The 26,533-nt window shown below is 34.3% G+C and overlaps 2 protein-coding genes across 2 annotated transcripts in view; one reads left to right on the forward strand and one right to left on the reverse strand.

The window, feature by feature from the left end:
• Positions 1–25,764, reverse strand: part of LOC124631981 (corticotropin-releasing factor-binding protein) — a 35,660-nt gene extending 9,896 nt beyond the window's left edge. Inside the window, exons 1-4 of the mRNA XM_047166635.1 lie at positions 25,114–25,764; positions 3,783–3,885; positions 2,251–2,411; positions 680–875 (exon numbers count right to left, since the gene is read on the reverse strand). Coding sequence (XP_047022591.1) covers positions 680–875; positions 2,251–2,411; positions 3,783–3,885; positions 25,114–25,182 — 529 coding nt within the window. The 5' untranslated portion in view covers positions 25,183–25,764. The remainder of the gene's footprint in view (positions 1–679; positions 876–2,250; positions 2,412–3,782; positions 3,886–25,113) is intronic.
• Positions 18,736–19,768, forward strand: LOC124631982. The gene has a single exon (XM_047166636.1). It carries the CDS (start codon positions 18,780–18,782, stop codon positions 19,737–19,739), a length of 960 nt encoding a protein of 319 aa, XP_047022592.1. The 5' UTR covers positions 18,736–18,779; the 3' UTR covers positions 19,740–19,768.
• Positions 25,765–26,533: the final 769 nt, after the last annotated feature.

Genomic DNA, 26,533 nt, shown 5'->3' on the forward strand with positions numbered 1-26,533 from the left:
AAGTCAATCTTTATCCATTTTTTTTTTCATCAAAAACCGCTAAACATCATGTTACCACATCGCCGGCATTTCATAAGCGAAGTTTTAAAACAAGTTGTGCGACATTGAGATACTTCAAAACTAATATCTTCAGCTCGAGGTAAAGTTTAATTTACTATACTTTTACCGTGTAAGTAAATCTGTTTATACGTTCCTGAACGAAAGTGATAAGAAAACTTAAATAACATTAGTTTTGGTAATGCAAGGAATGTAGCTCTTTATGACACTAATGATTATGATGTTTGGCTTATTAAACGGTTTTATTTTAATCTGTAGACTGACTGTTATTGCAATAGATTTGTTTGTTTTATAGAGGTTTGTCAGACTTGCCCATGTAAAAATAAGGTGGCACTCGGTAGAAATAGGTGTCTTCGGTTTAAATATTGCTTTTGTCGGTTTACCACTTGGACAGTTTCATATTGAATACTTCCCATAGCAGAAGTCAAGTGGCATGCGTTTATGAAGGTTTTTTAGGGAAAGATAGGTAAAAAAATACGTATAAGGTAACATAGTTAAGTTATTGGACAAATGACGGCATTGATCTTCTTTTTATTTTTATATATGACTCCTTCGTTTTTTATTACATAAAAATCAATCAAATAGTCCAGTTATGACAACTCCTATAAAATAAAAGACTTACGTTTAGAATTCTTCAAGTGTCGTATAGTAACAGCAAAGCCCTTCCCTCTGGCGGGGACCCGGTACTGCACCAGCGCTGCATTCTGCCGGGAGACCAGTTTGCGTGAAGGCCTCTGGTCACAGGACTCCACGACCCTGTCGTCGTCCCAGGAGTCAGCTGGCCAGACTTGGCCGTTTAGCTCCCAGCCGTCCACCCACTGGAATGACCCATTGCTTGTTTAATATGTTTGTGCTTCAGCTTATATATAATAATATTGATTTTTAGTGCGTTTTTCAAAAAGTTTCGAGAGACATTGAAGTCATAAAATTGAAACTTTTAAAGAGCAATAGTATATTACATTAGGAAAAATAGACACACAAAATCATTGTAATAAGTTAAGGCAGCAGAATTGCATCCGTCGAAAATATAACTTAACTTCAAAGTCCGCTTAAAATAAGTTATTCAGATCAACCTGTACAAAGTTAACAGTACAAGAATAAAGATTATATAACACCGTTTTAAATAGACTGTAAAAATAATAAAGTATAACAAAAACGTCTGATCTAGTAAGCTACAGCGTGTTCTAACTAAAATAGGCGTCCGCACTAAGTGAAAAAAATTCAATTAAACTTTGCTTGGCAACTTTATTGTGATAAAAGTTTACGACACTTGCAGACTTATGATATTACGTCATCCGTTATCCCTTTTAGTGTTTTTGTACACGATAAATTAAGTTATTTTAGGAACATTGCAGTGAACATCTGGGAAATTAAATTCACTGCCCAAAATCAATAACAGGTTAAGGTTATCAATCAAAGAACTCGACTTCCCATTATATCGGGTGTGTTGTTCACAATCACATTAAATTCTATCGCATATACTTTATGATATTCTATGGCGAATTGTAAAAAAAATAACCTAAGTAATCCATTCAGTGGTTTAGTCACAGGAGTCATTTTTCGTTTTTATAATTTACAACATCATGTGTAAAGCAGAGATAAAGTTAGGAGTATCGAATGTTTTGATCAGTTGACAGCTGTCAGTTTTCAAGGGAGAGTTGTTTGTAATGACTGACTTTTATATGGTGTTCTAATTTTCGCACATTTTTATTCTATTTACTTTGTTTGAAAAATTCATTTTTTTATTTTTACGTATTTTTCTTTTCTCTTTGTGTTAATGGACATATATTAACCAGTATATTAACGCATTTCATTTAATGTGATTATGAACGACACACCCGATATAAAGTACCTACTGAAAAGAAGCAAAGTATGTATAAAAAATTTAAAATTAATTAATAAAATTTTTCACATGCCCTTTGCTGTAGCTAACCTACCTAACCAAAAGAGAAAAGGTTAACCCATTTTTTATTCCCAGAATTTTATGAACTATTTCACAATGTTACACCCAACTTGATCCCAAAAATATTGTTTATACCATGATTTATGTTCCAAGAAGGATACCTAAAAAGTATTTATAAGCCACTCCTACACTACCCTAAGTGGCATCAGCTGTTCTATCCCGGAAATAGCTGCATTCCCTAGAGAAAGCCCGCGAAGCTATGATACAAGCTGTTTCAAAAAATACATTACCGCGACCAATCCGCCGTTCTCACAGGGCACATCCAAATAGTTGAATATGACCTCAATCCTCTTGTCCGGTTCGGCTATCATGTAAATGCCACACACGACGGGGTCATCCGATGGGGACTTGAAGAACAATTCCCCTTCATCTGACGTCACCAGGAAACAATCTGCGCAAATTCAAAGTATAAGTCAAAGGTTTTTATTTCATACTAGCCGTTTTCCCGCGGTTTTACCCGCGTCCCGTGGTAACTACTGCCCGTACCGGGATAAAATATAGCCTATGTTACTCGTGGATAATGTAGCTTTCGAATGGTGAAAGAATTTTTAAAAACTTTCCAGTAGTTTTTGAGCCTATTCATTACAACCAAACAAACAAACAAAGTTTTCCTCTTTATAATATTAGTATAGATAGACCTATTGCAAGTGCTTAAGAAATGTCAAGCTAGTTGCGCGGTTCCAAAAAGTGGGTCTTAGTTACTGTATCATCATGTGAATTAAGAAAACAATTTGCTTCAACGATAGCATAATGAATTTTGAAGTTGGGATGAGTTAATAAAGTGTTTTAGCGAAAATGTGTAAATGTCGACGGGGTCATCCGACGGGGACTTGAAGAACAACTCCCCTTCATATGACGTCACCAGGAAACTGAGCAAATTGCTCTATCATCATCGACACTAATATTATACAGCTGAAGGGTTTGTTTGTTTGTTTGTTTGAACGCGCTAATCTCAGGAACTACTGGTCCGATTTGAAAATTTCTTTCAGTGTTAAATAGCCCATTCATCGAGAAAGGCTATAGGCTACTTTTTATCCCGGTACGGGAAGTAGTTCCCACGGGATGCGGGTGGAACCGCTGGCAGAAGCTAGTGTGTAATAAGAAAACAATTTACTCCGACAATTGCATTATGAATTACGTTGAATTTGGGATTTATTTATTTTATTTATTGGAAACTCAACAGCCTATTATAAAGGTGAAATTTTTAATGAAATTTTACCCCACTGTCAATGACCAGGTCATCCGATGGGGACTTGAAAAATAACTACGTCACCAGGAAACAATCTGCGCAAATTACTCTATCATCATGTGTAATAAGAAAACAATTTGCGCCGACAATTGCATTATGAATTAGGTTGAAGTTGGGATGAGTTAATAAAGTGTTTTAGCGAAAATGTTACCTTGGGTGTGTCGAAATTATGCGAGGTTAAAAGGAATACATTATAAAACGCTGACTGAGTTAGTATATGTAGTAATGAATTCAGGCTTTTTTCCTGTGGTTAATAATAAAATTAGAGATCTGTTTTTCCACCTGATAATAAATGTAAGTATATTTTAAATTAAAAGAAGTAACCCTACTCTTGTATGCAAATTTTCCAAGACCAAACAGGTTTTAAAATCTCACACAACCTAGACACATTGTCGGTAGCCTAAGTAAAGAAGGTTGTACGACACATCATAAATCTGAATATTTTTTAGCTTTCAGTTTTATGTACGTTACATTTTTAACAGTATAAATTATTTAAAAATATTGAAAGCAAACCTTCTTCAGGGTTTATAACGCGATGCGATGGTCTGGGTAGCCTCCGTATCCTGGAGAAACGAGATAAGGCTGATGCAGAACTCCTTTGCCCATACTCTTTGCCCTGTGAACAAAAAAAGTTAAGTTTAATCAACAGCACATCAGATCTATGTAACCCTTTCATTCAACGACTACATTGTTATTATATAATTCTAACTAAAGAATATATATATTTTGGCTGTACTTTTGACACTCCAAAAAAAGTTCCATTAGGTATCTTTGTACTGATGCCAGTCTCCTAAAAATAACCCAACGAAATCCTTAGCTTACTGTGCTGTCAATATAGCTTTACCCTAATTAATACTTGCATGTCAAACGTAATTAATTAGTTTGATGGTGTCCCTTCGCGACTCACAGTCCACTTTTAAGTACGGTACACTAAATACAACAAAAAATAAAGGATCCACAATTTAAAGTGGCTTTACAATTTTCTTTAATGCAGAATACAGTAGCATAGTCAGTCAGTCTCAGTTAATAAACTTAACTGAAATTGTAAAGTATAGGAGTTAATGGAGGAAGTATCTGTCTGACCCTTTATGGAACATACTTAGGCGTAATGTTATAATGTCAAACTAGTTGCATAACGCCGCTCCACTCGTGAAGCTGTGGGCTGTGAAACTAATCCCGTTACATAAAATTAATTCATGCAGAACACTATTTACAAGTAAACTGGCATCATAAAGCTAATTTTGCGTAACTATAATCTGAGTTCAGACCTAATATGAGCGAGTGGGCAGAGAGATAAGGAACCACAACATTTCAGAGGTCCAAGTTTGAGCGGATAAACACACAGGCGCCACTCACAAGTCAAGATAAATGTTCCTATCTGAGTGATTTTAAATGTAACGTGACCTTATGTCTCTGGTACGTGAATTCCATGCAAACGATCCTGTGGTGAGTTTCTTTTCAACTTCACAATGCATACAATGCTTTGAGATACACTGAAAAGACTCGGAACGTAATCCCGCAAATATTAAGTTGTATTCGGAGCTGTAGACGCGTATTTTCTAGCAGTTTTAAGCTTGTGGCACATTATAGCAGCACCGCAACAGCACGGCTGCAGCACGGCGTCGCCTCGAATTAAGACTACGGCTAGCTGCCAGCGCGCCAACCACGCGCTGTCCGCTCGCCGTCGGCGCGCCGGCCGCGAGGTGTAAGCTTGCTGTCACCGCAAACTCAATATTATTTTAAGACGATTATGATTGATGTTATGATTGAACACGACGTAATGACGTTGTTTCGGAGTCAGCGCGCAATCAGCACGCCGTCGCACAGTGAAGGAATCTCGCAATCTAGGGGGATTTAAATCAAAATATAAATTCTAATAATATATAATATAGTTATATCCTATTTATACCTAAGACCCCATTTGTCATAGCTACATATTAGAAATTCTTGTAGGTACTTTAAAAAAATTATAAAAAAATGTTAAAGTGGTAAGACAATAATCGTTGCAACTTTACAACACGAACAACAAAATTAAGGTGTCATCTTCACTTGAGATTACTGATCAAATTAATGTATAGTCTTATTTATTTGTTTATTATTGCATTCTGTACATCTTTCAAGGTAAGTTATTGTGTATTTTATGTAAGTAATAGTTAAACATTGATCTAATGACATGATTTAAAAGCACAGTTAAATTAAGCATTTTTTAGAGATGATATGCAAAATAAAAGGCGTGTAGAAAAAAATGCTCTCAATATCCCGGTGTTTCTATTGTTTCAGTTTATAGCTTAGAATCTTAACTTTTGAGAACAATTTACAAAACTTGCGATTTTGTGCGACCGTCAAACATTTTTTTTCGGTTTCCAGAATGACCGCCGAAATTACAAAAAAACAAATTTTTGATATTTGGACCTCAAATGCGAAAGAGGAGCGAATTAATGCTATTTTTGCATTTATAATAGGTAATTACCCTCAAGTACAGTTTTCGGAAGGTGCTGTTAATGAAATTGAGTTTTTTTAAAGAAAGTTCTGTAACAAACTTAACGAAAAATGGACAGCAAGCGTTAGATATCGCGAACGCTTTTTAAACAAGAATGTTACTTGGTTGAATGAATGCATTAAATTACCAGATAATGTTTTAAATGAAATACCATCTACATCTGGCCACTCACAAGGAAGACCACATAATTTTTTTGTAGAATGTTGCGATAAAACCAAAAAAACGCAAAGTTCAGAATCTAATATCGTCTACTAGCCCTGAAGAAATAGCGATTGCACATGAATGTAACCTTCGAAAAGCTGGTAAAAGGGACTCTGCAGCTATCGTAAAAGAACTTTCTATGAGTTCACCTAAGAGAGGTTCTATCATGAAAAGCGTACGAAAAAAATTCTTAGCGATAGCGTTCAAGTAACTGTGTCGGCCGATGAAGCATTAAGCATGATGGTAGTGCTGATATTACTGGGGTAAATTTAGAATTAATAACGAGGTTTCATATCATTTTAGGTTTCATATCATACTCTCGGGTCGGGTTTTACAGTCGATTTGGATTCCTTCAATAGTTACACAGAAGAAACCAGAAACTTGTATCTTAGGGAACACTCATGGTATAACATGCCAGTTAGTGTGCACAAAGTCTTATTTAATGTCCGGGATGTCATAGCTTCGTGTATTTTGCCGATTGGCCAGTTATCAGAGGAGGCACAAACCCGAAGATACAGGGAATTCTTCACTAGAAACACGACACGAATAGACACCAATACCGACCTACTTAACAGACTTCTCATATCATCAGATTCATATATATTCATAGCTTGGGACTTATAATGAAGAGAAAACGGAGTCCTTTAGATCCTGATGTCCTAAAATTGCTTTCTGTACCCACCGTAAATGAGGCCGAAAGTGGAAATAGTGAATAAAATATCAAAATTTATTCATATCGCATTTTTTCAAATAAAACTTTATTTTCTCTCACTATTTAAGTATTTTTATTTATTTGTAAACCAAGAAATATTATTTTTTAACTTGTATATTTTAATTAATTCAATTTGGAATTAAATCCCCCTAGATTGCGAGATTCTCACACTGTGCGTCGGCGCGCTGTACGCATGAGGTCCGCTCGCTTGCAGCACGCGGGCGGCGAGTCGAGTTGTGTGGAAGCGGCAAGCACGCTGACTGCTCGCCGTTGGCTTTTTCATATTGACATTACGAAATATATTATAATATACACGATTTAATGCTCTAAATTGAATGACAACTTAAATGCTGGTGTGGAGCCGTGCTGTTGCGGTGCCGCTATAATGTGCCATAACCTTTAAACCACATTTCATTTATTTACTATACTATTTACTATACTAATTTGGTATCGAAACAAAATTGGAAGTTTAAAAGTAATTAACGAATACAATGACTTCGGTTGGTCGGACACAGGCGATGTCTAGCTTAAAGGTCCGTGGTGTTAATCAAACTATAGCAATTTCTATCCTAAAATATACAGAAATAGTCTATCATTCTAACGAGGTTTCAGGAATTTTATAATGAATACCTCGAGTGCTTGTTTTGTTTGCAAAATAATGAAAGAGATGAAAGGGAATGAATGAACAAAATGATATACTTAGTGTGTATTCAGAATATATTATGCAAACCATTTTCGGTGGTAAAGAGTCATTTAACTTTTTTCTCATCAAGTGGGTTCAAAATGAAGGCGAAAAGCTAATAAATAATTTTTAGTAAAAATAGACTGTCTTTTGATCAGTTTTAACCAGCCTGACAAATGAAACAGTAGAAATCAAGCCTTAACTTTACTTATGTGAATAATATTTATACATTGGAAAAAAATACTTCTACTGTAAAGCATGCTTTCCATATTTTACATGCACTTTATAGCATACGTCAGCTTCGACCAACGTTAATATTTGGCCTGTTGAATAATGAACAGAAATCTCGGTACGCTACATACTCGTGGAGTTTTGTTTATGCTAAAATGCGGTACAGGTAGGTCACTTGGCTTAAAATGAAAGTTTTTTTTTTTGTGATATTGCTGAAAATCTCAATAAAGCCTGGTTCTTTACTAAGTACCTAGACCTAAATTTATGGTTTTATTGCATCAATTCAAGAATAAGTTGTTCTAAAGAAAAATGTGGAGCAAATAATACATCCGATACTCATTTAGAAGATTACGCACTTCATAAGTATTAAAAGCATAAAAAGTAACTTATTTGACTAAAGTAATTACGCAGGAATACTTTTACAGAGAGGCTTTTATATGTATACTTATTATTTCCTGAACTGTATCATATAGTCAGTAAAAAGTGATCTAGTAAAGAGTATCCTATAAAAATATTCTTACATTAATATCAATTTGTGTGAGCAAGCTAAATATTTTCAAAATACTCACAATTATTCTTGCCACAAAATTCTGATCTCAACTTAATTTTGCGTACATAGCTCAACGTAAGATTATGTTATAATGCCTTTATATATTAATAATAAGCACAGTTTATAACCTAAGCCGATGATACTACAATATTTTAAGGCTTGTACATAACTTGGGTACACTAATCCGTAGTAAGTCTTGTCCATAAAATATTTAAGTAAATGAAAAAGCTCATTTTGTTATGGTGCCTTAATTTTATTTATAAAGAAGACTAAGGTGTGCTATGTGATATATGTATAAACAATTAAATGTAAAAAAATCAGAGAAGGAAAATACAACATTTTTACACAACCTAGAATATAAAAACAAAATGGAAGAGTGAAATAACGGCTGAACGTTCCGTTATGCACTTATGCACCAGTAAGTCGAGGATTTGATAAAAGCGCGGTATAATTTGCCACAAGGTTCATACATAAGTTCCAGTATTCAAGTATGTTTTCGTGATTCTTTCATACACGCAGTTCCTACGTTTCAATTAAGGCATCTACAAATAAATAAAAACAAAGCGAATTTTGAAAGTTTGCAAATATCGCAAGGAAATTGTACACAAAATTCCCATTTGAACTTCTATATTGTACCTACCCAGTTAGTTGGAACGGGAGATTTTCGTCCAATAAAGGATTTAATATGTCCATTATAATTATGGTCAGTTTATTGGATCAGAGGGGAAATTTCCCACATTAGTGGGTATTTGTGGTGACTCCACATAGTGCAGAAATTCAGTTGTGGTTTTTACTCCATATTCTTAAATATAATAGGATTATATTTTATTTTTACACAAGCAAAGCTATAAAAGTTGTATTATTTTGTTTTGTTTATTTTTATTATGAAGATTATTTCTGTGACAAATGATCGGGTTCTAAAAACGATTTCAGTTATCAAAAAGCTTTTTTCTTCATCTATAAAAGGTGTTTTAAGAAAGCCGGTGTTTCTGCCTATATTAATTTTCTAAGAGCCATTAGGAATTTAAAAATATCACCTACGATATATCCCAACGCATTGTTTAAACATGATACTCCAATAGAAATAGCAAACAAGAGATAGGTTGTTTACCAATCTTATTTAAACCAATTTGCTCAGCGTAGGAGTAGTAACACAAACGTATTATGATACTATTAATACCGTAACTAATAATATTTGTCCACACCTACATACTAAATCAACCGGATCCGGAGTTAAGTCAATCTGGAGCCAGTCAATCCGGAGTTAGTGACTCCGGAGTTAGTCAATCCGGATTTGGGGATGATGGACGTAGACAATTTAGTGCCGGCCGTCTGACAGACAGTTTGCACGACATCGGCTGGTCGCGGGTAAACGTGACTAAATTCCGATCTGACAGTTACCCTTGTTCTAGGCCAGATTCCCATTTACATGGTACGATTTAGAATTGGAACATTTAATTGGGTGTCTGGTTTTTTTGTTTAGTTCCCTGGACAAAGCCTTTTTTTAACAATCTTGCATTGTTTTATAAGTGAGTGAGTATGAGAGTTTAAGATTTAGATCGTCAATGTGTTCCTGAAACGAAAAGTATTGGCTCGTGGCTAAGTCGCTTAGCGCGGCTAATAATGGATGGGTGGCCATAGTTTAGTAGATCACTGTACACTACTATTCAGCTGCATCTGTTTAAGACTGAAAGCTGACCCCAATACAGATAGGAAAAGGCTAGGCAGATGATTAAATTCCGTTCACCAAAAAATATTGAATCAATTACCTCAAGCTTGGCTAACAAGGCCATGTTTCACATTAAAGTATAAGTGTCTTGTAGAAACTGAACTGCAAGTTGATTATGTACAAAGTTTGTTTCGAACAGTCCAGGAACTCGGTTATAATGTTTTAATTAAAGCTTTTCCTGTGGTTTTACTAGTAAATCCTTGCCATAAATACTGTAGCTCATTTCAGCTGGTTGAAGCTTAGAAGGATTGCACAAAGTAATCTTAATTAGAAAATACAACAGAATTTTAAATTAAATGTTGCTTTAGAAACATCTGCTCATCAAGCGCTTGAGTGCAAAGAATCTGTTACTGGCTTTACCTGACAGCTTATTAAATTATCACAGTTAATTTGAGATAGTTGAGCATACATCGAAATGATTTCATAGACCAAATCATGCGGTTTCATACCATTTTGAATTCATTAAAATAATTAAGCATTGTACATAGGTATATTTATGCGTAGGTACCTACTTAATTATGTATACTATACTATACGGATTCGCAATAGTTCATATTCGATGAAAAATATACATTATATTCGTAAATGCGAAAACATGTTATTGGTCAATAGATGCATAATTTGTTATTTTTGTTACCTAGTTGTTAATACTGTATGTTTTCCGATTATAGTAAAATAAAATAAAATAAATAAAGTATATTTTTAAATTCAATTAAATACGTTAATACTACCGAATATTACTCTAAAATATACAAAAATACCTTTTTGTACTTAAAGGTCTGAATAAAATATCTGTAACGTAAAAACACTTAACTTTTATATTGCGTTGATTTGTTGAAAGAAATCTATGAATATTAATATGCTTCAGATGATTTTAATCTAGACACCTTTTCATCGTGCTAGAAATAATTTCAAATCAGATCTGAAAAATACTTTACAAGGTTATTGTTCAATATTATTAATTAATACTCACTTAAGCTTAAATAAAATGCTTAAAATAAAATGCTTACCTATAATTTGTTCCATTTGGTACAAAATGTTTTCATACAATCATTTCCGAGATATTCGATCATGTCCTAATAAATTGATAGCCTCAACAAAATCACTATTGACTCAAAAGCAGATTTGGTTCACCAGAATTTAATAAGCTTACCCTTGTCCATGTCAAATATGACTTTTCCCTTATAAAAAAAAACCGTAAGTAATCCGCTCTATTGACAGAAACTGTATTTTTACCACAACATCAAGAGATATCAAAATGTTGAAAACAAGCGTAACGGAACGTAAAGATGTACCTATGACCTTTGAACTTTTTTCAATGAATAGTTATAGATTACTTTCAAAGTATAGAAAAGTTTGTGATTGAAACCCTTTCAAACTGTTCATTTCAATGACTTTTGGATCACCTTTATAAACATCCAATCACAACGAGCGGATGTTTAATTACTTTCTTCCGATCGGTTTCATAATTTGGAACTGTATTTCGTTCACAATATTAAATATTAATGAACCGTGAGTTCGTGCAATGGCATGTTAATTCACTGGACGAGTAATGTTTGTGACACAAACTACACTCGTGTCACTCAATTGGTTTTGCTGTTTCATAATCGTTAATCGTTCACCGATATCGAATACTAGTTAACGAGTTAGCTTAGTCATCATTATTTCAACTGACGATTAACAATTGTAAAAGTGCATATAATAGATATCACTCTTCGAGAATAAAACTGTCTTGACAGTACACTATTCGTCACTTTTCGCATTTTTCAAACGTACGAGAACAATCGTTTAGAATCGAATGCTCGCGCCTACTGAAGCGAGAAATGCATTGCACTCCACTCTGACTCGTACCTTATCGAGTTCCTGTATCGATATTTTTTACGAAAACAATTCAAGTGCAAAAATCTATCCTAAAAGCGTTGGGTGTACAAAAGCGAATCTTTTTAGGGAAAAACGAAGAACGTTTTAAAGCGTTTGTAGTTGGCAACGTTTTGTAGTACTTTTTAAAAGATACTTTTATAGAAGGTACTCGATTAAAACGGCTAAAGGCAATTGAAACTGTTGATTCGATCCTTTCGATGCTGTCTATTGAATAGAATATTTAGTGAGGTTCATACAAAAGGGTTGTTTCGTTTCAGAGTTTACAATTTTTATGTCGGACAGAAAAATATTTGCTTTTAATTCAGATGAAAGAAAATACGTTTTTTTTTTTAATTTCGATTTTTATTTTTGCATGTTGCGATTTAATACTGATGATGAAACAAATTAATGAAGAAATAAAACTAAGCCCTTTTTAATAACTAACTCACTATTTATTGCTTTCAGCAATCAATTTACATGAGAGGAATAAAAATAAACACATTCTTTAATGGACTCACTAGGAGTTGCACTAGATGATAATGTATTATTCAAAATATTTTATTTACACTTTTTATTTAAGTTTTCAGCGAGAGAAAAAAAAGTGAAGTGCAAAATTCTCTCCGATAAAACTCAAAAACGTATCCAAGCATTTATAAATTGAAAAGTTTATACTTTTTGGACGTTCTATTTTATTTTGTTTTTTTTAGCCTGCACCTTAACTAAGATTTTGTTTACGTAAGCACAGCCTTTTCAAGCTACAAACAAGTTGAAGAAACTTTTCAAAGTGAGAACTAGGAGTAATTACGACACTTCTAATTTTGTACTTCATTAATAGCCATTCATAATATTATTTCGTTACAACCCTATTTATTTTTAAGTGAGGAAAGAAAAGTATGACATTGCTCTCTTACGTCGTTTAATTCAGTAATAAAACACGAAACCTCATTAACTTTTATGTTCAATGAAATTTGAGTGTTACGTTACCAGTGTAGTGAAAATATTTTATATTGACTTCTTAAATTTTGGACAGAAATTAAATTGCAGGCTCTGTGAAGGCATTTATATATCGGAAAAAAGTAAATTTTAAAAACTACTATAACAAGGAAAATATATAAGAAAAGTCGGTACCTATTTCGCTTCATCAATTTCCTATTATATGCGATGGAAGACTGCACATGTGTGCAATTTAAAGTCAACCTTTCACTGACTACCCATTAGTCATACGATCCCCTGAAAGACGCCCACACACAAAGAAACGTGTCGCATTCATAGTTCAGTACATCATATTCCACTATACATCAAATCAAAGTACCGAAGCTATCAGATTTCGATACAGGAAATCCCTAAGCTTATCTCGGAAGGTTTCTATTCCTTCCAAAATTTCACTAAGGGTCTAATAATATTATCAGGTTGTTACAAAGTCGTGTTACAAGATCCAATGTGCTCGAAGGTGGGTACAATTCTACATATTATGGACTGAATTACACGCAATAACAACCCTTTGACCTGAATAAATACTTACGGCCAAGTAACACACGTCAAATATTTGGAACCAACTAATTTTGTTAGGAGAATTGGTTGGTCACAAATATTGGCCATATTCAGCCTCTTTTATTATCAGAGCTTTTGAAAATGGAACCATATTTTTTTTTTGTTTTTTATCTATTAGGTACTTCTTATTCGAATATTATTTTTTTCAGTCAGTATTCCACGAACTGTACTAGCGAAATAAGGATTCAATAAATATGATAATTTTATTGGATGAATATATTTTATTATCAGCAATATCCTCGTAAAGTGAAGATGTTAGCTACACCTGTTTCTCTATAATAATCGTGTTCATATTCGCATGTTATTAAGTACAAATTGTATTTGAGTGCGGTTGTAATATGGTTATTTACAGCCTCGTAGTTGCAGCCAAGCGTGAGTTGTGACAGTATTAGTTTGCATTAATTTGTGAACGTTTAGTGGCTTCGAGTGAGAATTAATTACTGATGGGCATTTAATCAGGAGCTGGCGAGCATTGAAAGCGAGTTTTGAACCACAAGGTTTACAGGATTTTACAGATATCAAATGAATGACTTAAAGAGTTTTACTAAATAAATGTAAACCTACTACTTTAACAAGCTACATATATCAATTATGTACATTTGGCTACCATATTTTCACCAACACGAAAATATAAAAATATTGCTATTAATATATTAGACTTATATAACTTTACTATTATATTGTTGAGACTCGGAAGCCGAAAAATGGATAATCATGATCGTCACAGTTGGTACACGTAGGACATCAAGCCATAAAAAGCTTAAGTGCTCCGTGAGTGGTAATGTGCTTACAACCTTATTATATTTATTCCCGTTTTATTAAAAAGAACATCTAATTTTCCTTTTGCTTTTGGATAAAATGGTATGTTAAAAAAACTAACTATGGCTATAAAAAAATACAACAACATGAATTATTACTTCAATTGTGACTTACAATTCCTTAAGTGACTTACTTACACGTGCCATTTTTATTTATTAATACAATAATTATATGATGTTCATTCATGTTATTAGTGTTCATTTCAAACCCAGCAATCTGAAGTCAAAATTAGAACAAAGAAGAACAAAATGCGTTCATTCATTACCGAATACTTTTGAAATGTCCCTTTATTTCTTTCTAGCTAAAAACAGAATAAAATAATGTTCATATTGACAACCAAATTACTTTGACAAGTGATAATAATTTCAATTTTCAGAAGTAATATTTGCAACTGAAACAAAATGTCGAATGAACGAATGCAATAAAATATGACCGCTTCAAATTGAATTCGCATTACTGTCTCCTTGTATCGACATGTTATTGAATTTAACGTGCTGATACGTAATTTGCGATGTCAATACATTATATTGAAAGACATTTTGTAAATGAGTTATCTTGGCCTTTTTAGAATAGTACTACCACGCGTGCGTCACGTCATTTTATTACTGTCTTGTTCATTTCAAGCGCGACTAGTGGGACTTAAGGTCTCTGCACACAGCGGGCGCGGCCCGGCGGGACGGGACGGCGACGTGACACAATGTACTAGATCGTCGCGTCGCGTCGCGCCGAGCGCGACGGCTCTGTGTGATGTCGTCCGTAATATCTAGTACATTACAACTGCTCCGCGTCGCGTCGCCGTCCCGTCCCGCCGCGCCGCGCCCGCTGTGTGCAGAGACCATTAGCTTGGGCAAAATGAGTGTTGCATTAAATCCTTGAAGAGATTTTAAAAATCTGGTTCTACTTCATATGTTGCATATGACAATATTGGTTTATGCCTGATTTACTTTATCCTACTTATATTATAAATGTGAAAGTTTGTGAGAATGTATGGATGTATGTTTGTTATTCAATCACGCAAAAACCGCTGGACCGATTTGATTGAAATTTGGTATATAGATAGGTGATACCCTGGATTAACACATAGGCTACTTTTTATTAACACACCAAGCGGGCGAAGCCGCTGGCGGAAGCTAGTTATAAATATTTTTTTAACAAACTTATTTTTTGTTCATGAATTCATGTAGGTATTGCTCTACACCCTTTTATAAGGTAGGGAGAAAATGATTTCGTCTTCCTGATGTTGTCCAATCAGGTTTTCCTATATTATGCTGTATTTCAAACAATATTACTTTGTTCCTTATATCTTTTTGTGTCCTTTTATGGGAGAAAAGTATGGTTACCTATATATTTTTATTTGCGAGGAAAATATTCAAGTGACTATTTTTGATTATTTTGAGATTTTCAAATGCAAGGATATTGTTAGAACATTCATTTAACCTTGGTGTTGTTTTGCGCGTTCTAATAATATTAAGACAGTTATAATTGTATTTACAAATCTGCTTGCTCTTGACTTGTTTACGATAATCTTAAACGGTTTTTAATTAATTAAATATAAACTTGGTTAATGTAATTCGCAAAGCTTCGTGACGTGTTTAACTTTAAGCACAGCTTCCCTATTTGTTTTATTATGTTAATTGATGTAATGTAAATACAATATAACTTAGCTAAACAGTCCCGTATTCAAGGTAGGCCGTTATAAAAAATAGGTTTGATAATATTTAATGTTATTTTATAATACCTATGAGTTTCTGCCAGCGGTTTAGCTTCCAGGAACCACTTCACGCACCAGGGTAAAAAACCTTTATAGCATCCGTCGGTAAATCTGCTGTAATTATGTGCATAATCCAAATTGGACATTGGGTACTTTCATGTTGAGACCCCGATTCCTAGTATGAAAATGATGCTATTTTCCTGTTTACGTAAAGACGCTCAATGTCACTGTGCTTATGCAATTATGTCACGTATAATGATACCTGAAAGTATATTTAACACAATTCTGTCTTTTGCTTTATCTGACTCAAACAAATTAACTCTCTTTGACATTGAAATGGACACACTTGGTACCTACGAGTTCGTTTTCTTCCCGGGAATTTTTCAAAAATAGAATAAGATCACCATGAAGCGGTTAACCGAGATGTATGACCGTTGTTAGGAATCGGATAAAAAGGCTTCATAGTTTTGAGAAAGTATATGCAGACATAACATAGTTATGCCTGATCTAAAAAACAAAGGTATAAATAGCAATATAAAGTAAATAAAATAAAATCAGCCTACATAACATCTAATATGATAAGTAGATTACAATAGAACAGTTGTTAGAACTTCAATGCGGCGGGATAACAACCTCTATACTCGAGATTGTCCGGTTCTCTAACGATTTGCGGCTTCAAGAGGACTCGATAATCATGTACCGTGTCTCTGATACTTAAGATCTTCCTCATATTATGTCTGTACATATGTACTTACAGTAAGTACCTGTGATCCGATATTTACATCATACATTTCGTGTTTCGGAATAGCCACATTGCTTTGACAAAGTCAGCTTGTCTGTCACAGGGGTCTATTTTTAGAACAGTCCCTATGTATTTCAGTGCACTACAGAGTATTGGTGAATTCTACTGTCTCTTGCTTACCTACATGGTGAAAATACCTTGTAATAGTAGGAAGTTAGGATCAACTTAGACTGTCCGTTGACTCAGTGTCAGCTAAAAGTCTTTTATTGCATCGATGTAACAAATGTCGATGAGCAGAGGATTTTCAAAAGAAAAAAAAAGAAAGAAGGAAAGACACAAACTTTTTCTTGTACTATAAAGTTGGCACTTAAACTTACAAACTGTTAATTTAACACATTTTTTTCATTAAGACTCGAGTTTTACAAGTTAATGGACTTTTTATTTAAGTTCTGTCCCTCTACTTAAAAGTTGTGAACTGAAGATTCTGAGAGCATTGTCACCTCACCTTCTTTTACGCAGAGTACAAAGTACTTTTAACCTAGTTTTGACAGACTTGTCTGTTGCGGTCATCAGATACGCAAAGAAAGTTTAACTAAATTCGACTTTTAGTATACTAACGGCCAGTTTCTACATCAAAAGTTAAAGTTAAAGTTATGGCTAAAGTAATGTCTAAAGTAAAAGTAACGGTTAAATTCAATTTTTCTATTAGTTTTGCTGTCACTTTAGCCTTGAAAAAACGAATTTGACCGTTACTTTTACTTTAGACATAACTTTAACTTTAACTTTTGATGAAGAAACTGGCCGTTAGCAAGTACAATATTTTTTTTAGTATGTACGACTTGCCGATATTATGTGATTGATCACGTAAGTTAGGCGACTGTAGTCAAAGATGAGTGATTTTTAATCCACGGGGCAAAAAAAGTGTTACAAGTTTGACCGTTATGAGTACCTATTTGTCTGCCTGTCTGTAGCACCGTAGCTCATATCTTAATGCATTGTATCAATAAGTATTGCGAAAAATATTGTAGTGCCGTTGACTTGGGCTAAAAAGCAGACCTTACCAAAATCGTTTAAAAATGATATTATTAAAGGAAAGGTAGTCAACGAAGGATAAGTTAAAACTCATCTGAAATCGGAAACTTACCGAAAAATCTTGCCAATTTAGATTATATAGTAAAAAAAAGGAAAAATACTTATTCTCAATCTCGTTTTATCGCTTACAATATCGAGCTAATTTCAAGTGCATTGTGTTATCTCAACCGTGAAAAATACGAAACAAGAAGCTCTTTCGATGAACCTGAACGAAAAGGAATATAAGAAACATTTACCTCAAGAAAAACGGCAAAAAGAAAAAAAATAAGGATCCCATATAAAAATCATTTATGTCAATAATTTTTACGAAATATATTCAAGTTGTGGTAAGTAACTTATTTATTTTTGACAACTCACTAACTTATCAGTTTAATTTCGTATGCCCAACCAATGTTGACACGATATTTTGACGGCATCAAGATTATTGTAACTGATCCAGATGGTTATAAAATCATTAAAACCCTTCCTTCCTTGCTTTCCTTCGTATTTATGAAACAGTGCAGTGCATCATCTGCCTAGCCTTTTCCCAACTATGTTGGGGTCGGCTTCCAGCCTGACCTGTTGTAGCTGAGTACCATTGTTTTGCAAGGAGCAACTGCCTATCTGATCTGCTCAACCCAGTTACCCGAACTACCCAACACCACCCAGGTAAGAATGGTAACAAGACTTACTGGCTTCTGACCAACCAAAACGACTGCCAAAGATGTTCAAGTGACAGCCGGGACCTACAGTTTATCATGCTCTTCGAAATACATCAAATAGCGCAGTACATTTGTCAGTTATTACGAATGAACGAGCATTACGTGCACGGCGGTAGACGCCGCGTGATTTTACTCACTTACCGGTGTTCCATATTACGACTAAATTCCGAACCTTGATGCATACGAGCGCAGTTTATTCGAGACAGTTTTATATTTTATCCTCTTTTTCGATTGGAGTAAGCGACATCGCTTACTCCGCATTATAAATTATTTAAAAGCTAAATCATTATAAAGCTCAATCCGGTCGTAAGCCCCGCTGCTTTCGGTCGTGTTTAACTTAAACTACTATCGTCTTCTAATAGAAAACCAGTGTTTCTCAAAGATTTTTTTTTTCCCTTCGAATACGTTATTCAGCCACTACATTATAAAATGGAAAAGTGTGGTGTGTGCAGTGAAAATTTATCGGAAGGTGCTCATTGCGCAACATGTGAGCATTGGTTGCATTACCAATGTGCAGGAGTCACCAAGTCGGGCTACCAGAGGCTCTCCAAGGACAAAAAACTTAATTGGCATTGCGTGAAGTGCAAACCAACAGAATCTGCGCATCCACCAAACTCTCCTAGACCTGACTCAGAATCGGACCCCACAGGCACCGAAGCTGTCCTGATTGAGATACGTGCCCTGTCGGCAAAATTTGCACCATTAGAAGGCCTAAAAGAGGAAGTTTTAGCCCTGAAAAAAGAATTTCTGGACTTTAAATCTTCTATGAATACTCAATTCTCCGACGTCGTCAATGAATTCAGATCGAAAATTAATGACATGGAACAGCGCATTGTCCTAATGGAAAAAGTCCAATGTCAAGTTGATAAACTCCAGGAACGTATGGATAATCTAGAGGAAGGTTCGAATAGGAATGAACAGTGGCTTCGCATGAACAACATCGAGTTAAAGGGAGTTCCACAGTCTCACAATGAAAACCTTATTGATATTGTGACCAAGATTGGAGCTAGGATTAATTATCCGGTATCTAAAAATCTAATTAACTTTATATCTAGAGTTCCATCTCAGCAAAAAGAACACATCAAACCTATAATAGTAGGATTTTGTAACAGATATATAAAAGAAGACTTCATAGCTGCGGCCCGATATGAACTGAAGACATCGCCACTCACGGTCAGTCAATTAGGGCTGTCCGGTAATCAAAAAGTATTTATAAATGACCACCTTACCGCAAAAAACAAAAATCTTTTGTCAAAAGCAAAGAAGACCGCGGCAGAAATGAATTTTCAGTATGTGTGGGTCAAACACGCAAAGATCCACGTAAGAAAATCGGATACCACCCCAGTGATCTTGGTCAAATCAGAAAAGGATCTAACAAAAATAGTATAATTTTCATATATTTACATAACATTCGCTTAGTTGTATTGTTTAATTTGTATTCATTAGTTGTTTATTATCTTCAGTTTGAGAATCACTTCCCACGGCGTGCTAATCGTGTTTTCCTATTGACGCTGCACAGTGTCACAGTGCGTCAATGCAATATTCTTAAGTTCAACTTCTCTAATATTAGTCTAGCCTATTACATTATCAGCGTAAATACGTTTGCAATAAAGTCCTTTTTTCCACACCGCTCATTAACACTTCTTACTAAATGTTACTGGTTACCGTCGACTTGCTACCGGTTATCGCCTTTTGTTTTTTCTATTCAAAAGCTGCACTCAAAATACTCATTTGTGGTTTACTGTGTATTGCTGTGCCTACTAATCTTTTCTGTTAGGTTATTTATTTCTACCTGCATTTTTAATTATTATAGTATTGATTATGAATTAAATGATGAAATTTTGCTGTGCCTTTTAAAATACTACGTAAATTTGCATTATGAATATGTAATTAATTTCGCTATAGTTCATCTTGGGAATGGCTCCACTTAATATTTATTATCAAAATGTGCGCGGACTGCGTACGAAGACGGTTGATTTCTTTCGTAGTGTTTGTTCTAAGTCGTATGATGTTATAGTTTTAACCGAAACATGGTTAGACGAGAGTATTTATAGTAGTGAGTTATTTGACAATCGCTATCTTGTTTGGCGACGTGATCGCGATTATTCTCGTACCGCACAAAAACGAGGTGGTGGTGTATTGATTGCGGTCAAAAGTGAAATAACGGCAATTGGTAAAAAATGTTGGTGTAGCACTGCTGAAGATATCTGGGTGTCCCTTAGACTAAAACGATCTAGACCTCAAGTGACTTATAGTTTACATTTATGCGGGCTGTACCTTTGCAGTGAAAATACAGGTAATTCGTTCAACATTCAGTTATCTAATTACACAAATAAACTCAATAATTTATTGCTAACTCATCCATTGGATAAGTTTGTAATTTTGGGTGATTTTAATTTTGGAAAAAATGTAGATTGGTGTCAAAGTACGACTAACAATGCGGAGTTATTACCACGGATTAGTTCAGGTGAGCATATTATACAATTCTTCGATACTGTTCAGACTTATGGTTTATCGCAGTATAACGGTCAACGTAACGTTAATGACAGACTTTTAGACCTCGTTTTTTCTAACGATATCGTGCGTGTTACTGAAAATGCTGACCCGTTAGATATCCCCATTGATTCACATCACAAACCATTACTTATTCTTGCCGAGTTCGTAGAAATTCATAAGTTAGACCACAATATAACTAATCGGTATCACTACTCGATCGGTGACTACTCAGCCATTGCGTCCGAACTTAACAAGGTAAACTGGACCCCATTGTTACATAAAGATTATACGTCAATTGATGACGCCGTAGCAAATTTTTACAATAAATTATATGAAGTAAGAGACAAGCACATACCATTAAAATCGACAAAGTTTTCCACTTATCCTCCTTGGTATAACTCGGCCTTAATTAAAATTCTTAAAGAAAAATATAAATACCATCAAAAATATAAAAAATACGGCAACCTATCCGATTATCACTCATTTTCTTTACTGCGTACAAGGGCAAAGGACATGGATAAAAAATGTTTCAACATTTATATAGATAAAATTGAATCATCTATAATAAAAAATCCTAAAGCTTTCTGGTCGTATGTTAAGAATAGGATGCAATCAGGCACGTTACCCAATGTAATGCAATATAACGACATAACAGCGCATTCTGGTGAGGAGATTAGCAACTTGTTTGCTAATTATTTTTATTCCACATTCCAAGAACCAGATCTAAACATTTCTTTTAACAGTACTTGCCGTGGGGATGGGACTATGTCTATAAGTAACATTGAGGTAGATAAGTCACATGTGTTAAAATTGTTAAAGACATTAGACCTCTCTAAATCAGGTGGCCCTGATCTTATACCACCCATCTTTATAGTTAACTGTGCTGATAGCGTAGTGGAGCCTTTATGTATTTTGTTAAGACGATCTTTAAGTGAGGGGTATGTGCCAAAAATTTGGAAGTCGGCATTCGTCACTCCAGTCTTTAAGAAAGGGGATAAATCAGATATTAGAAATTATCGACCTATATCCAAAATATGTTTATTCTCAAAAATACTGGAGCGAATAGTATATAATGACGTTTACTCGGCACTACAATTTAATTTTGGCGATGAACAGCATGGCTTCCTTAAAAAGCGTTCAACGACAACTAATCTTATATTATCACATGAATACATAACTTCGGGTATGGAAGGGCACGCACAGGTTGACGTGATTTATACCGATTATAGTAAGTGCTTTGACCGTATAGATCATCAGGTACTTTTAGAGAAATTACTATCAGTCGGTATACACGGTGACCTGTTTCGTTGGTTCACCTCTTATATTAACAATCGGACTCAGGCTGTGGTACTTCATGGATACACGTCAGCATGGTGCACAATCCCATCGGGCGTGCCACAGGGCTCAATCTTGGGACCCCTATTATTCAATTTATTTATTTCGGATATTAGGCAATGTTTTAAGCACTCTTACATCATACTCTATGCCGATGATATGAAGGTACACAAAGTCATACGTAATTTTAGCGATACACAACAACTACAGGACGACCTTAACAGATTTTCTGCATACTGCACATGCAATAAGCTCCAATTAAATGTAGCAAAATGTTATCATGTGGCCTTCACACGTCGAAAATATGTAATAGATTCCAAATATACGATTAACAGTGAAATCATCAGCAAAGTTGGAACAATGAAAGATCTTGGAATCACACAAGATAGTAAGTTACTATATGACCAACATATTGATATTATTGTGAATAAAGCATTCAGAGCCCTTGGATTCATAATCAGAACTACAGCCTGTTTTCGATCATTAAAGCCTATTAAGATATTATACTGCTCATACGTACGCAGTCACTTGGAGTATGCGTCCCAGGTTTGGAACCCACAATATGCAATATATAAGACACGCATTGAAGGGGTTCAGCGTAAATTTCTAAGATATTTAGATTACAAGGCACAGCAATGGTCGGAAGATTATGTTCATCGTTGTAAGAGGTACCACTTTTTACCCCTGGAAAAAAGGCGTGAAATCAATGACGTATGTTTATTGATAAATATCGCGAATGGAGCGGTCGACTGTCCTGAACTACTAGGAAAAGTACAACTGCGTACCAATCACATTGGTTTCCGACAGCGACCGCTGCTTCACGTACCTTTTGCTTCCACGAAGTATAGACGTAACGCGTTCTTCTCACGTAGTGCACGTAGTTTTAATTCACTACCCCGGGATCTCGACATAGACCTTTTTTGCACAAAGTCTAACGTAGTAAGGCGACGTTTGGCAAAACTGTTCTTTTGCGAATGATTTTAAATAAAATTCTAAATAATGTAACTGGCTAGCAATTGTAATCAAACTGAAGGTATCTAGGGTATAAAGACTGTAACATTATGTTAATTGTTAATATGTTAAATTATGTTATAAAGACTGTAACATATTGTTGTAAATATCGATAGATTGAAATTATCTGTGGAGGCTTGTTGTTGGCAATTTAGTTATATAATATGTTACTTATAATATTGTGATTAGTCCGTAAGCCTTCTCTAAGAATAAATAAATAAATAAATAAATAAATAAATAAATTCCTAATGTATATTTACTTAAAGCAATAAAGTTATTTTATTTAGTTCGATTAAGATTTTTTTTTATTACATGTGAGTTTTTGAAACCCAAATTTCTCAAACTAATTAAGTTGTGATATTTTTTGTCTAGTATTTTTGTGGCATTGCAGTGAAGTTGCAAGTAAGTTTGTATAAGTTCAAGATATCTTTTTATTATTTAAGTGGAAGCCTTTGTTTTAGAAATGGGAAGTATTGGAGAGTATTTTTAATGACTGAAACCCGCCTCTGATTCCTTCTAAAGCTCTTTGATTGTGTACCAGGACCGCGTATCTTTCGAACAATCGACCAGAAGTAGACGCCTTATATATAAAATAAAAGATTTTATTCCAGAAAAAGCAACACAGTAATTTTTAAACCTTATGAAGTCTCAATTTTCTTGTACATTAAAAAAAAATCAGGCGTTTTGAATCCTAAAACTAAAGAAAACAGAAAACTTGTTCTTAATGGAAACACGTAATTGAACGGGTTACTTCCAAGAACTAGTCCTTAATTTCGTGTCGTTATGTCTATAAAGGTTTCTAACTTGTTTAAACTAAGAAAAGGAAAACTTTCACTGCCTTCATTTTGCTAAAATTGTTGATTTTATAAAACTTACACCGTGATTTGAAAGCTTGCGTTGAAAATTTTTGTACTTACTAGGTAATAAAACTATTTTGTGTTGGCCTTTTTAAATTGATGCATTCTATTTTCGAACATAAGTAATTATTTTTTCTTTGTAATCAACAAAATACGTTGTTCTTTATTCAATCTTTCCAGCACAAACAAAGCCAAGTTGATAAAAGAGTATTTATTCCAAAAAAAGATGCGTAGAAAAGATTTTCGTTCAATATTTATCTCAATATTCGTATTAGCGACGGATAATATCTAAGTAATCAACTTAACCAATGGACCGAACTTTTTCTTTCTGTGACGAAGTGATTAACAGCAGTACCTATTTCTGATGATTGGACAGTATTTTGTTGACAGTGTCTTTTTGTAGAAGATTTGAAATGGTGGCGAAATAAGATTTCTGTTTATACAATATTATTTGGCAATATTGGTTCAAACAAGAAATATTTCATATAAATCTTAAGTATTGGCATTGAAAGATGATTTTAAATATGTACTTAATGCTTAAGAGTACTTTATGGGGCTATGTTGTATAAATAAAATGTAATTTTTACGAAATAGTTTCAGGAACTTCTTTATCTTACAAACTTGAAACGAGAAGAAATAATGAGTCAATAAAAATGTTAATTGAAAAATACTCTTATTTACATTGTTGAGTGAGTCTAAAGTCTAAAGTTAATTAACTGGCTATTACGCTAATTATTTTGCACACACGTTAGAAATTTATTAATTACTGTTATAATGTAGTCAAACGTGACGCAGAAGTTCCAACGTAAAACAAATACGACTTTTAGTTAAGCTCTATTTGATCACTTAGTAGATAAGCATTAAAGATTGACAAATAGAAAATTTACGGCTATAAGATTACGGATATATGTTAAATTACTTAATTTTTTTACACATTTTAAAAGGTGTTTTATTGACCAGTTTTGTTAAAGATTAACTTCAACTTTTTTCTAATCATCGATTCGCATGAACTTTCTTATAAAAGGCAACAGTTGTGTTTAAAACTTTATAAAAAAAAAACTTACCGGTAAAAACAATGAATTAGCGACATCGCACGCCAGTACCACAGCTACCATATACAGGAACGCTTTCATTTTCAAAAGTAGCACAAAAACACTTCACGAAAAGAATTCGGGAGCGCAACTGAAAGTTGGGCTGGCTACTCCCAACTTTGCTGTGACGTCGGCGTCGGCTCACTTGTGAATGGGACGCGTATTCCCTTCCCTTTATAGGGCTAGTCAGTGTTACTGCGCACCCTGTACTGCGCTCTCTACGTCTAACACACGTGCCACTTCCGTATAATTCAAAAATTTAGATCTTTGACAGCACTAGCCAAAATAATTTAATACCTCCAAAAAATTATAAAAATAATTATTTGAAAAAAATATCTCGCCGAATATTTTTTGAATAATAAATATTCGATAAAATCATAGTTTTTGAATTAAAATTATACATTTTAGCGGTGTAATTAAAACACGTTGTCAGAACAAATTCTAGCGTAATGTGTTATCTGTTTGCCGCACGAGCGGATTTATCAGTGCCTCTTATTTGTTTTTCATCGGCAAATATTTTGAACGTTCCATTTATACAGATTTTATTATAGAGTAGACCAGTGTGTTTTGAATTAATTAATCTAGTTTGGTGGAATATTAATTATGGGAGCGAAAAACAGTAATAAATAATATTGGGTAATAATTTAAATCCCGCATTTTTGCTAATTATTTGTAGGCAACGCAATTTGAGTTACATTCTTATCTGCAAGACTTTATCTTTACTTCTCTAAGCCATTCATCCACGTTTATACTCATCACACGCGTAAAGATACGACGGTGTTCACTCTCCAGCAAATCTTATAACATGGCAAAACCACGACAAACAATTGCTTCTACAACATCCGCCTGTCTCAAATAAACGTAGGTAATTAAAAAAATATGTTTTTGAGGAAATACTTCCCACGATGTCATTGAGTGATTACCACCGAGATGAGTGGTAATCATAGCTGTTATCACTATTATTAAGATGGTTATAAACGCCTATTAAGTCGCCGGGGCGTGTACTAAAGGAGTCGTACCTATTTAAAATGTGACGACATATCTACGATTAAATAAATATCTGATAGTGTTTCGTATTTAGTCTGAGGCTGCATGTGGGGTATTTTAAAACTTGTAACACAATTACTCAGTAAACAAAAACCTAGACCATTGATCAGCTCACTTAAACTTGATGTAATTATTTGGTAGAGTTGTTAAAAAATATTAATCAAATATTCCCCTTAAAAAATTGCAGTTGTAAAAATAAATATTTATAACCATTTGAAGCGGAGTGTTCAAACACTATATCTATCAAAGCGGTAAGCTTATGCACGAACTGGCTTAACAAATAAAAACCAACAGGAACCGGCCATGTAGAAATAGAACTACCTGAAAATAGCTGAACTTAACAGCT

This window comes from Helicoverpa zea, chromosome 7 (assembly GCF_022581195.2).
Source record: "Helicoverpa zea isolate HzStark_Cry1AcR chromosome 7, ilHelZeax1.1, whole genome shotgun sequence".
Classification (NCBI taxonomy): Eukaryota; Metazoa; Arthropoda; class Insecta; order Lepidoptera; family Noctuidae; genus Helicoverpa; species Helicoverpa zea.

What these genes read in the sequence shown, in the direction of transcription:
- LOC124631982 (XM_047166636.1), top strand. Translation starts at nt 18,780, where the DNA reads ATGGAAAAGTGTGGTGTGTGCAGTGAAAATTTATCGGAAGGTGCTCAT.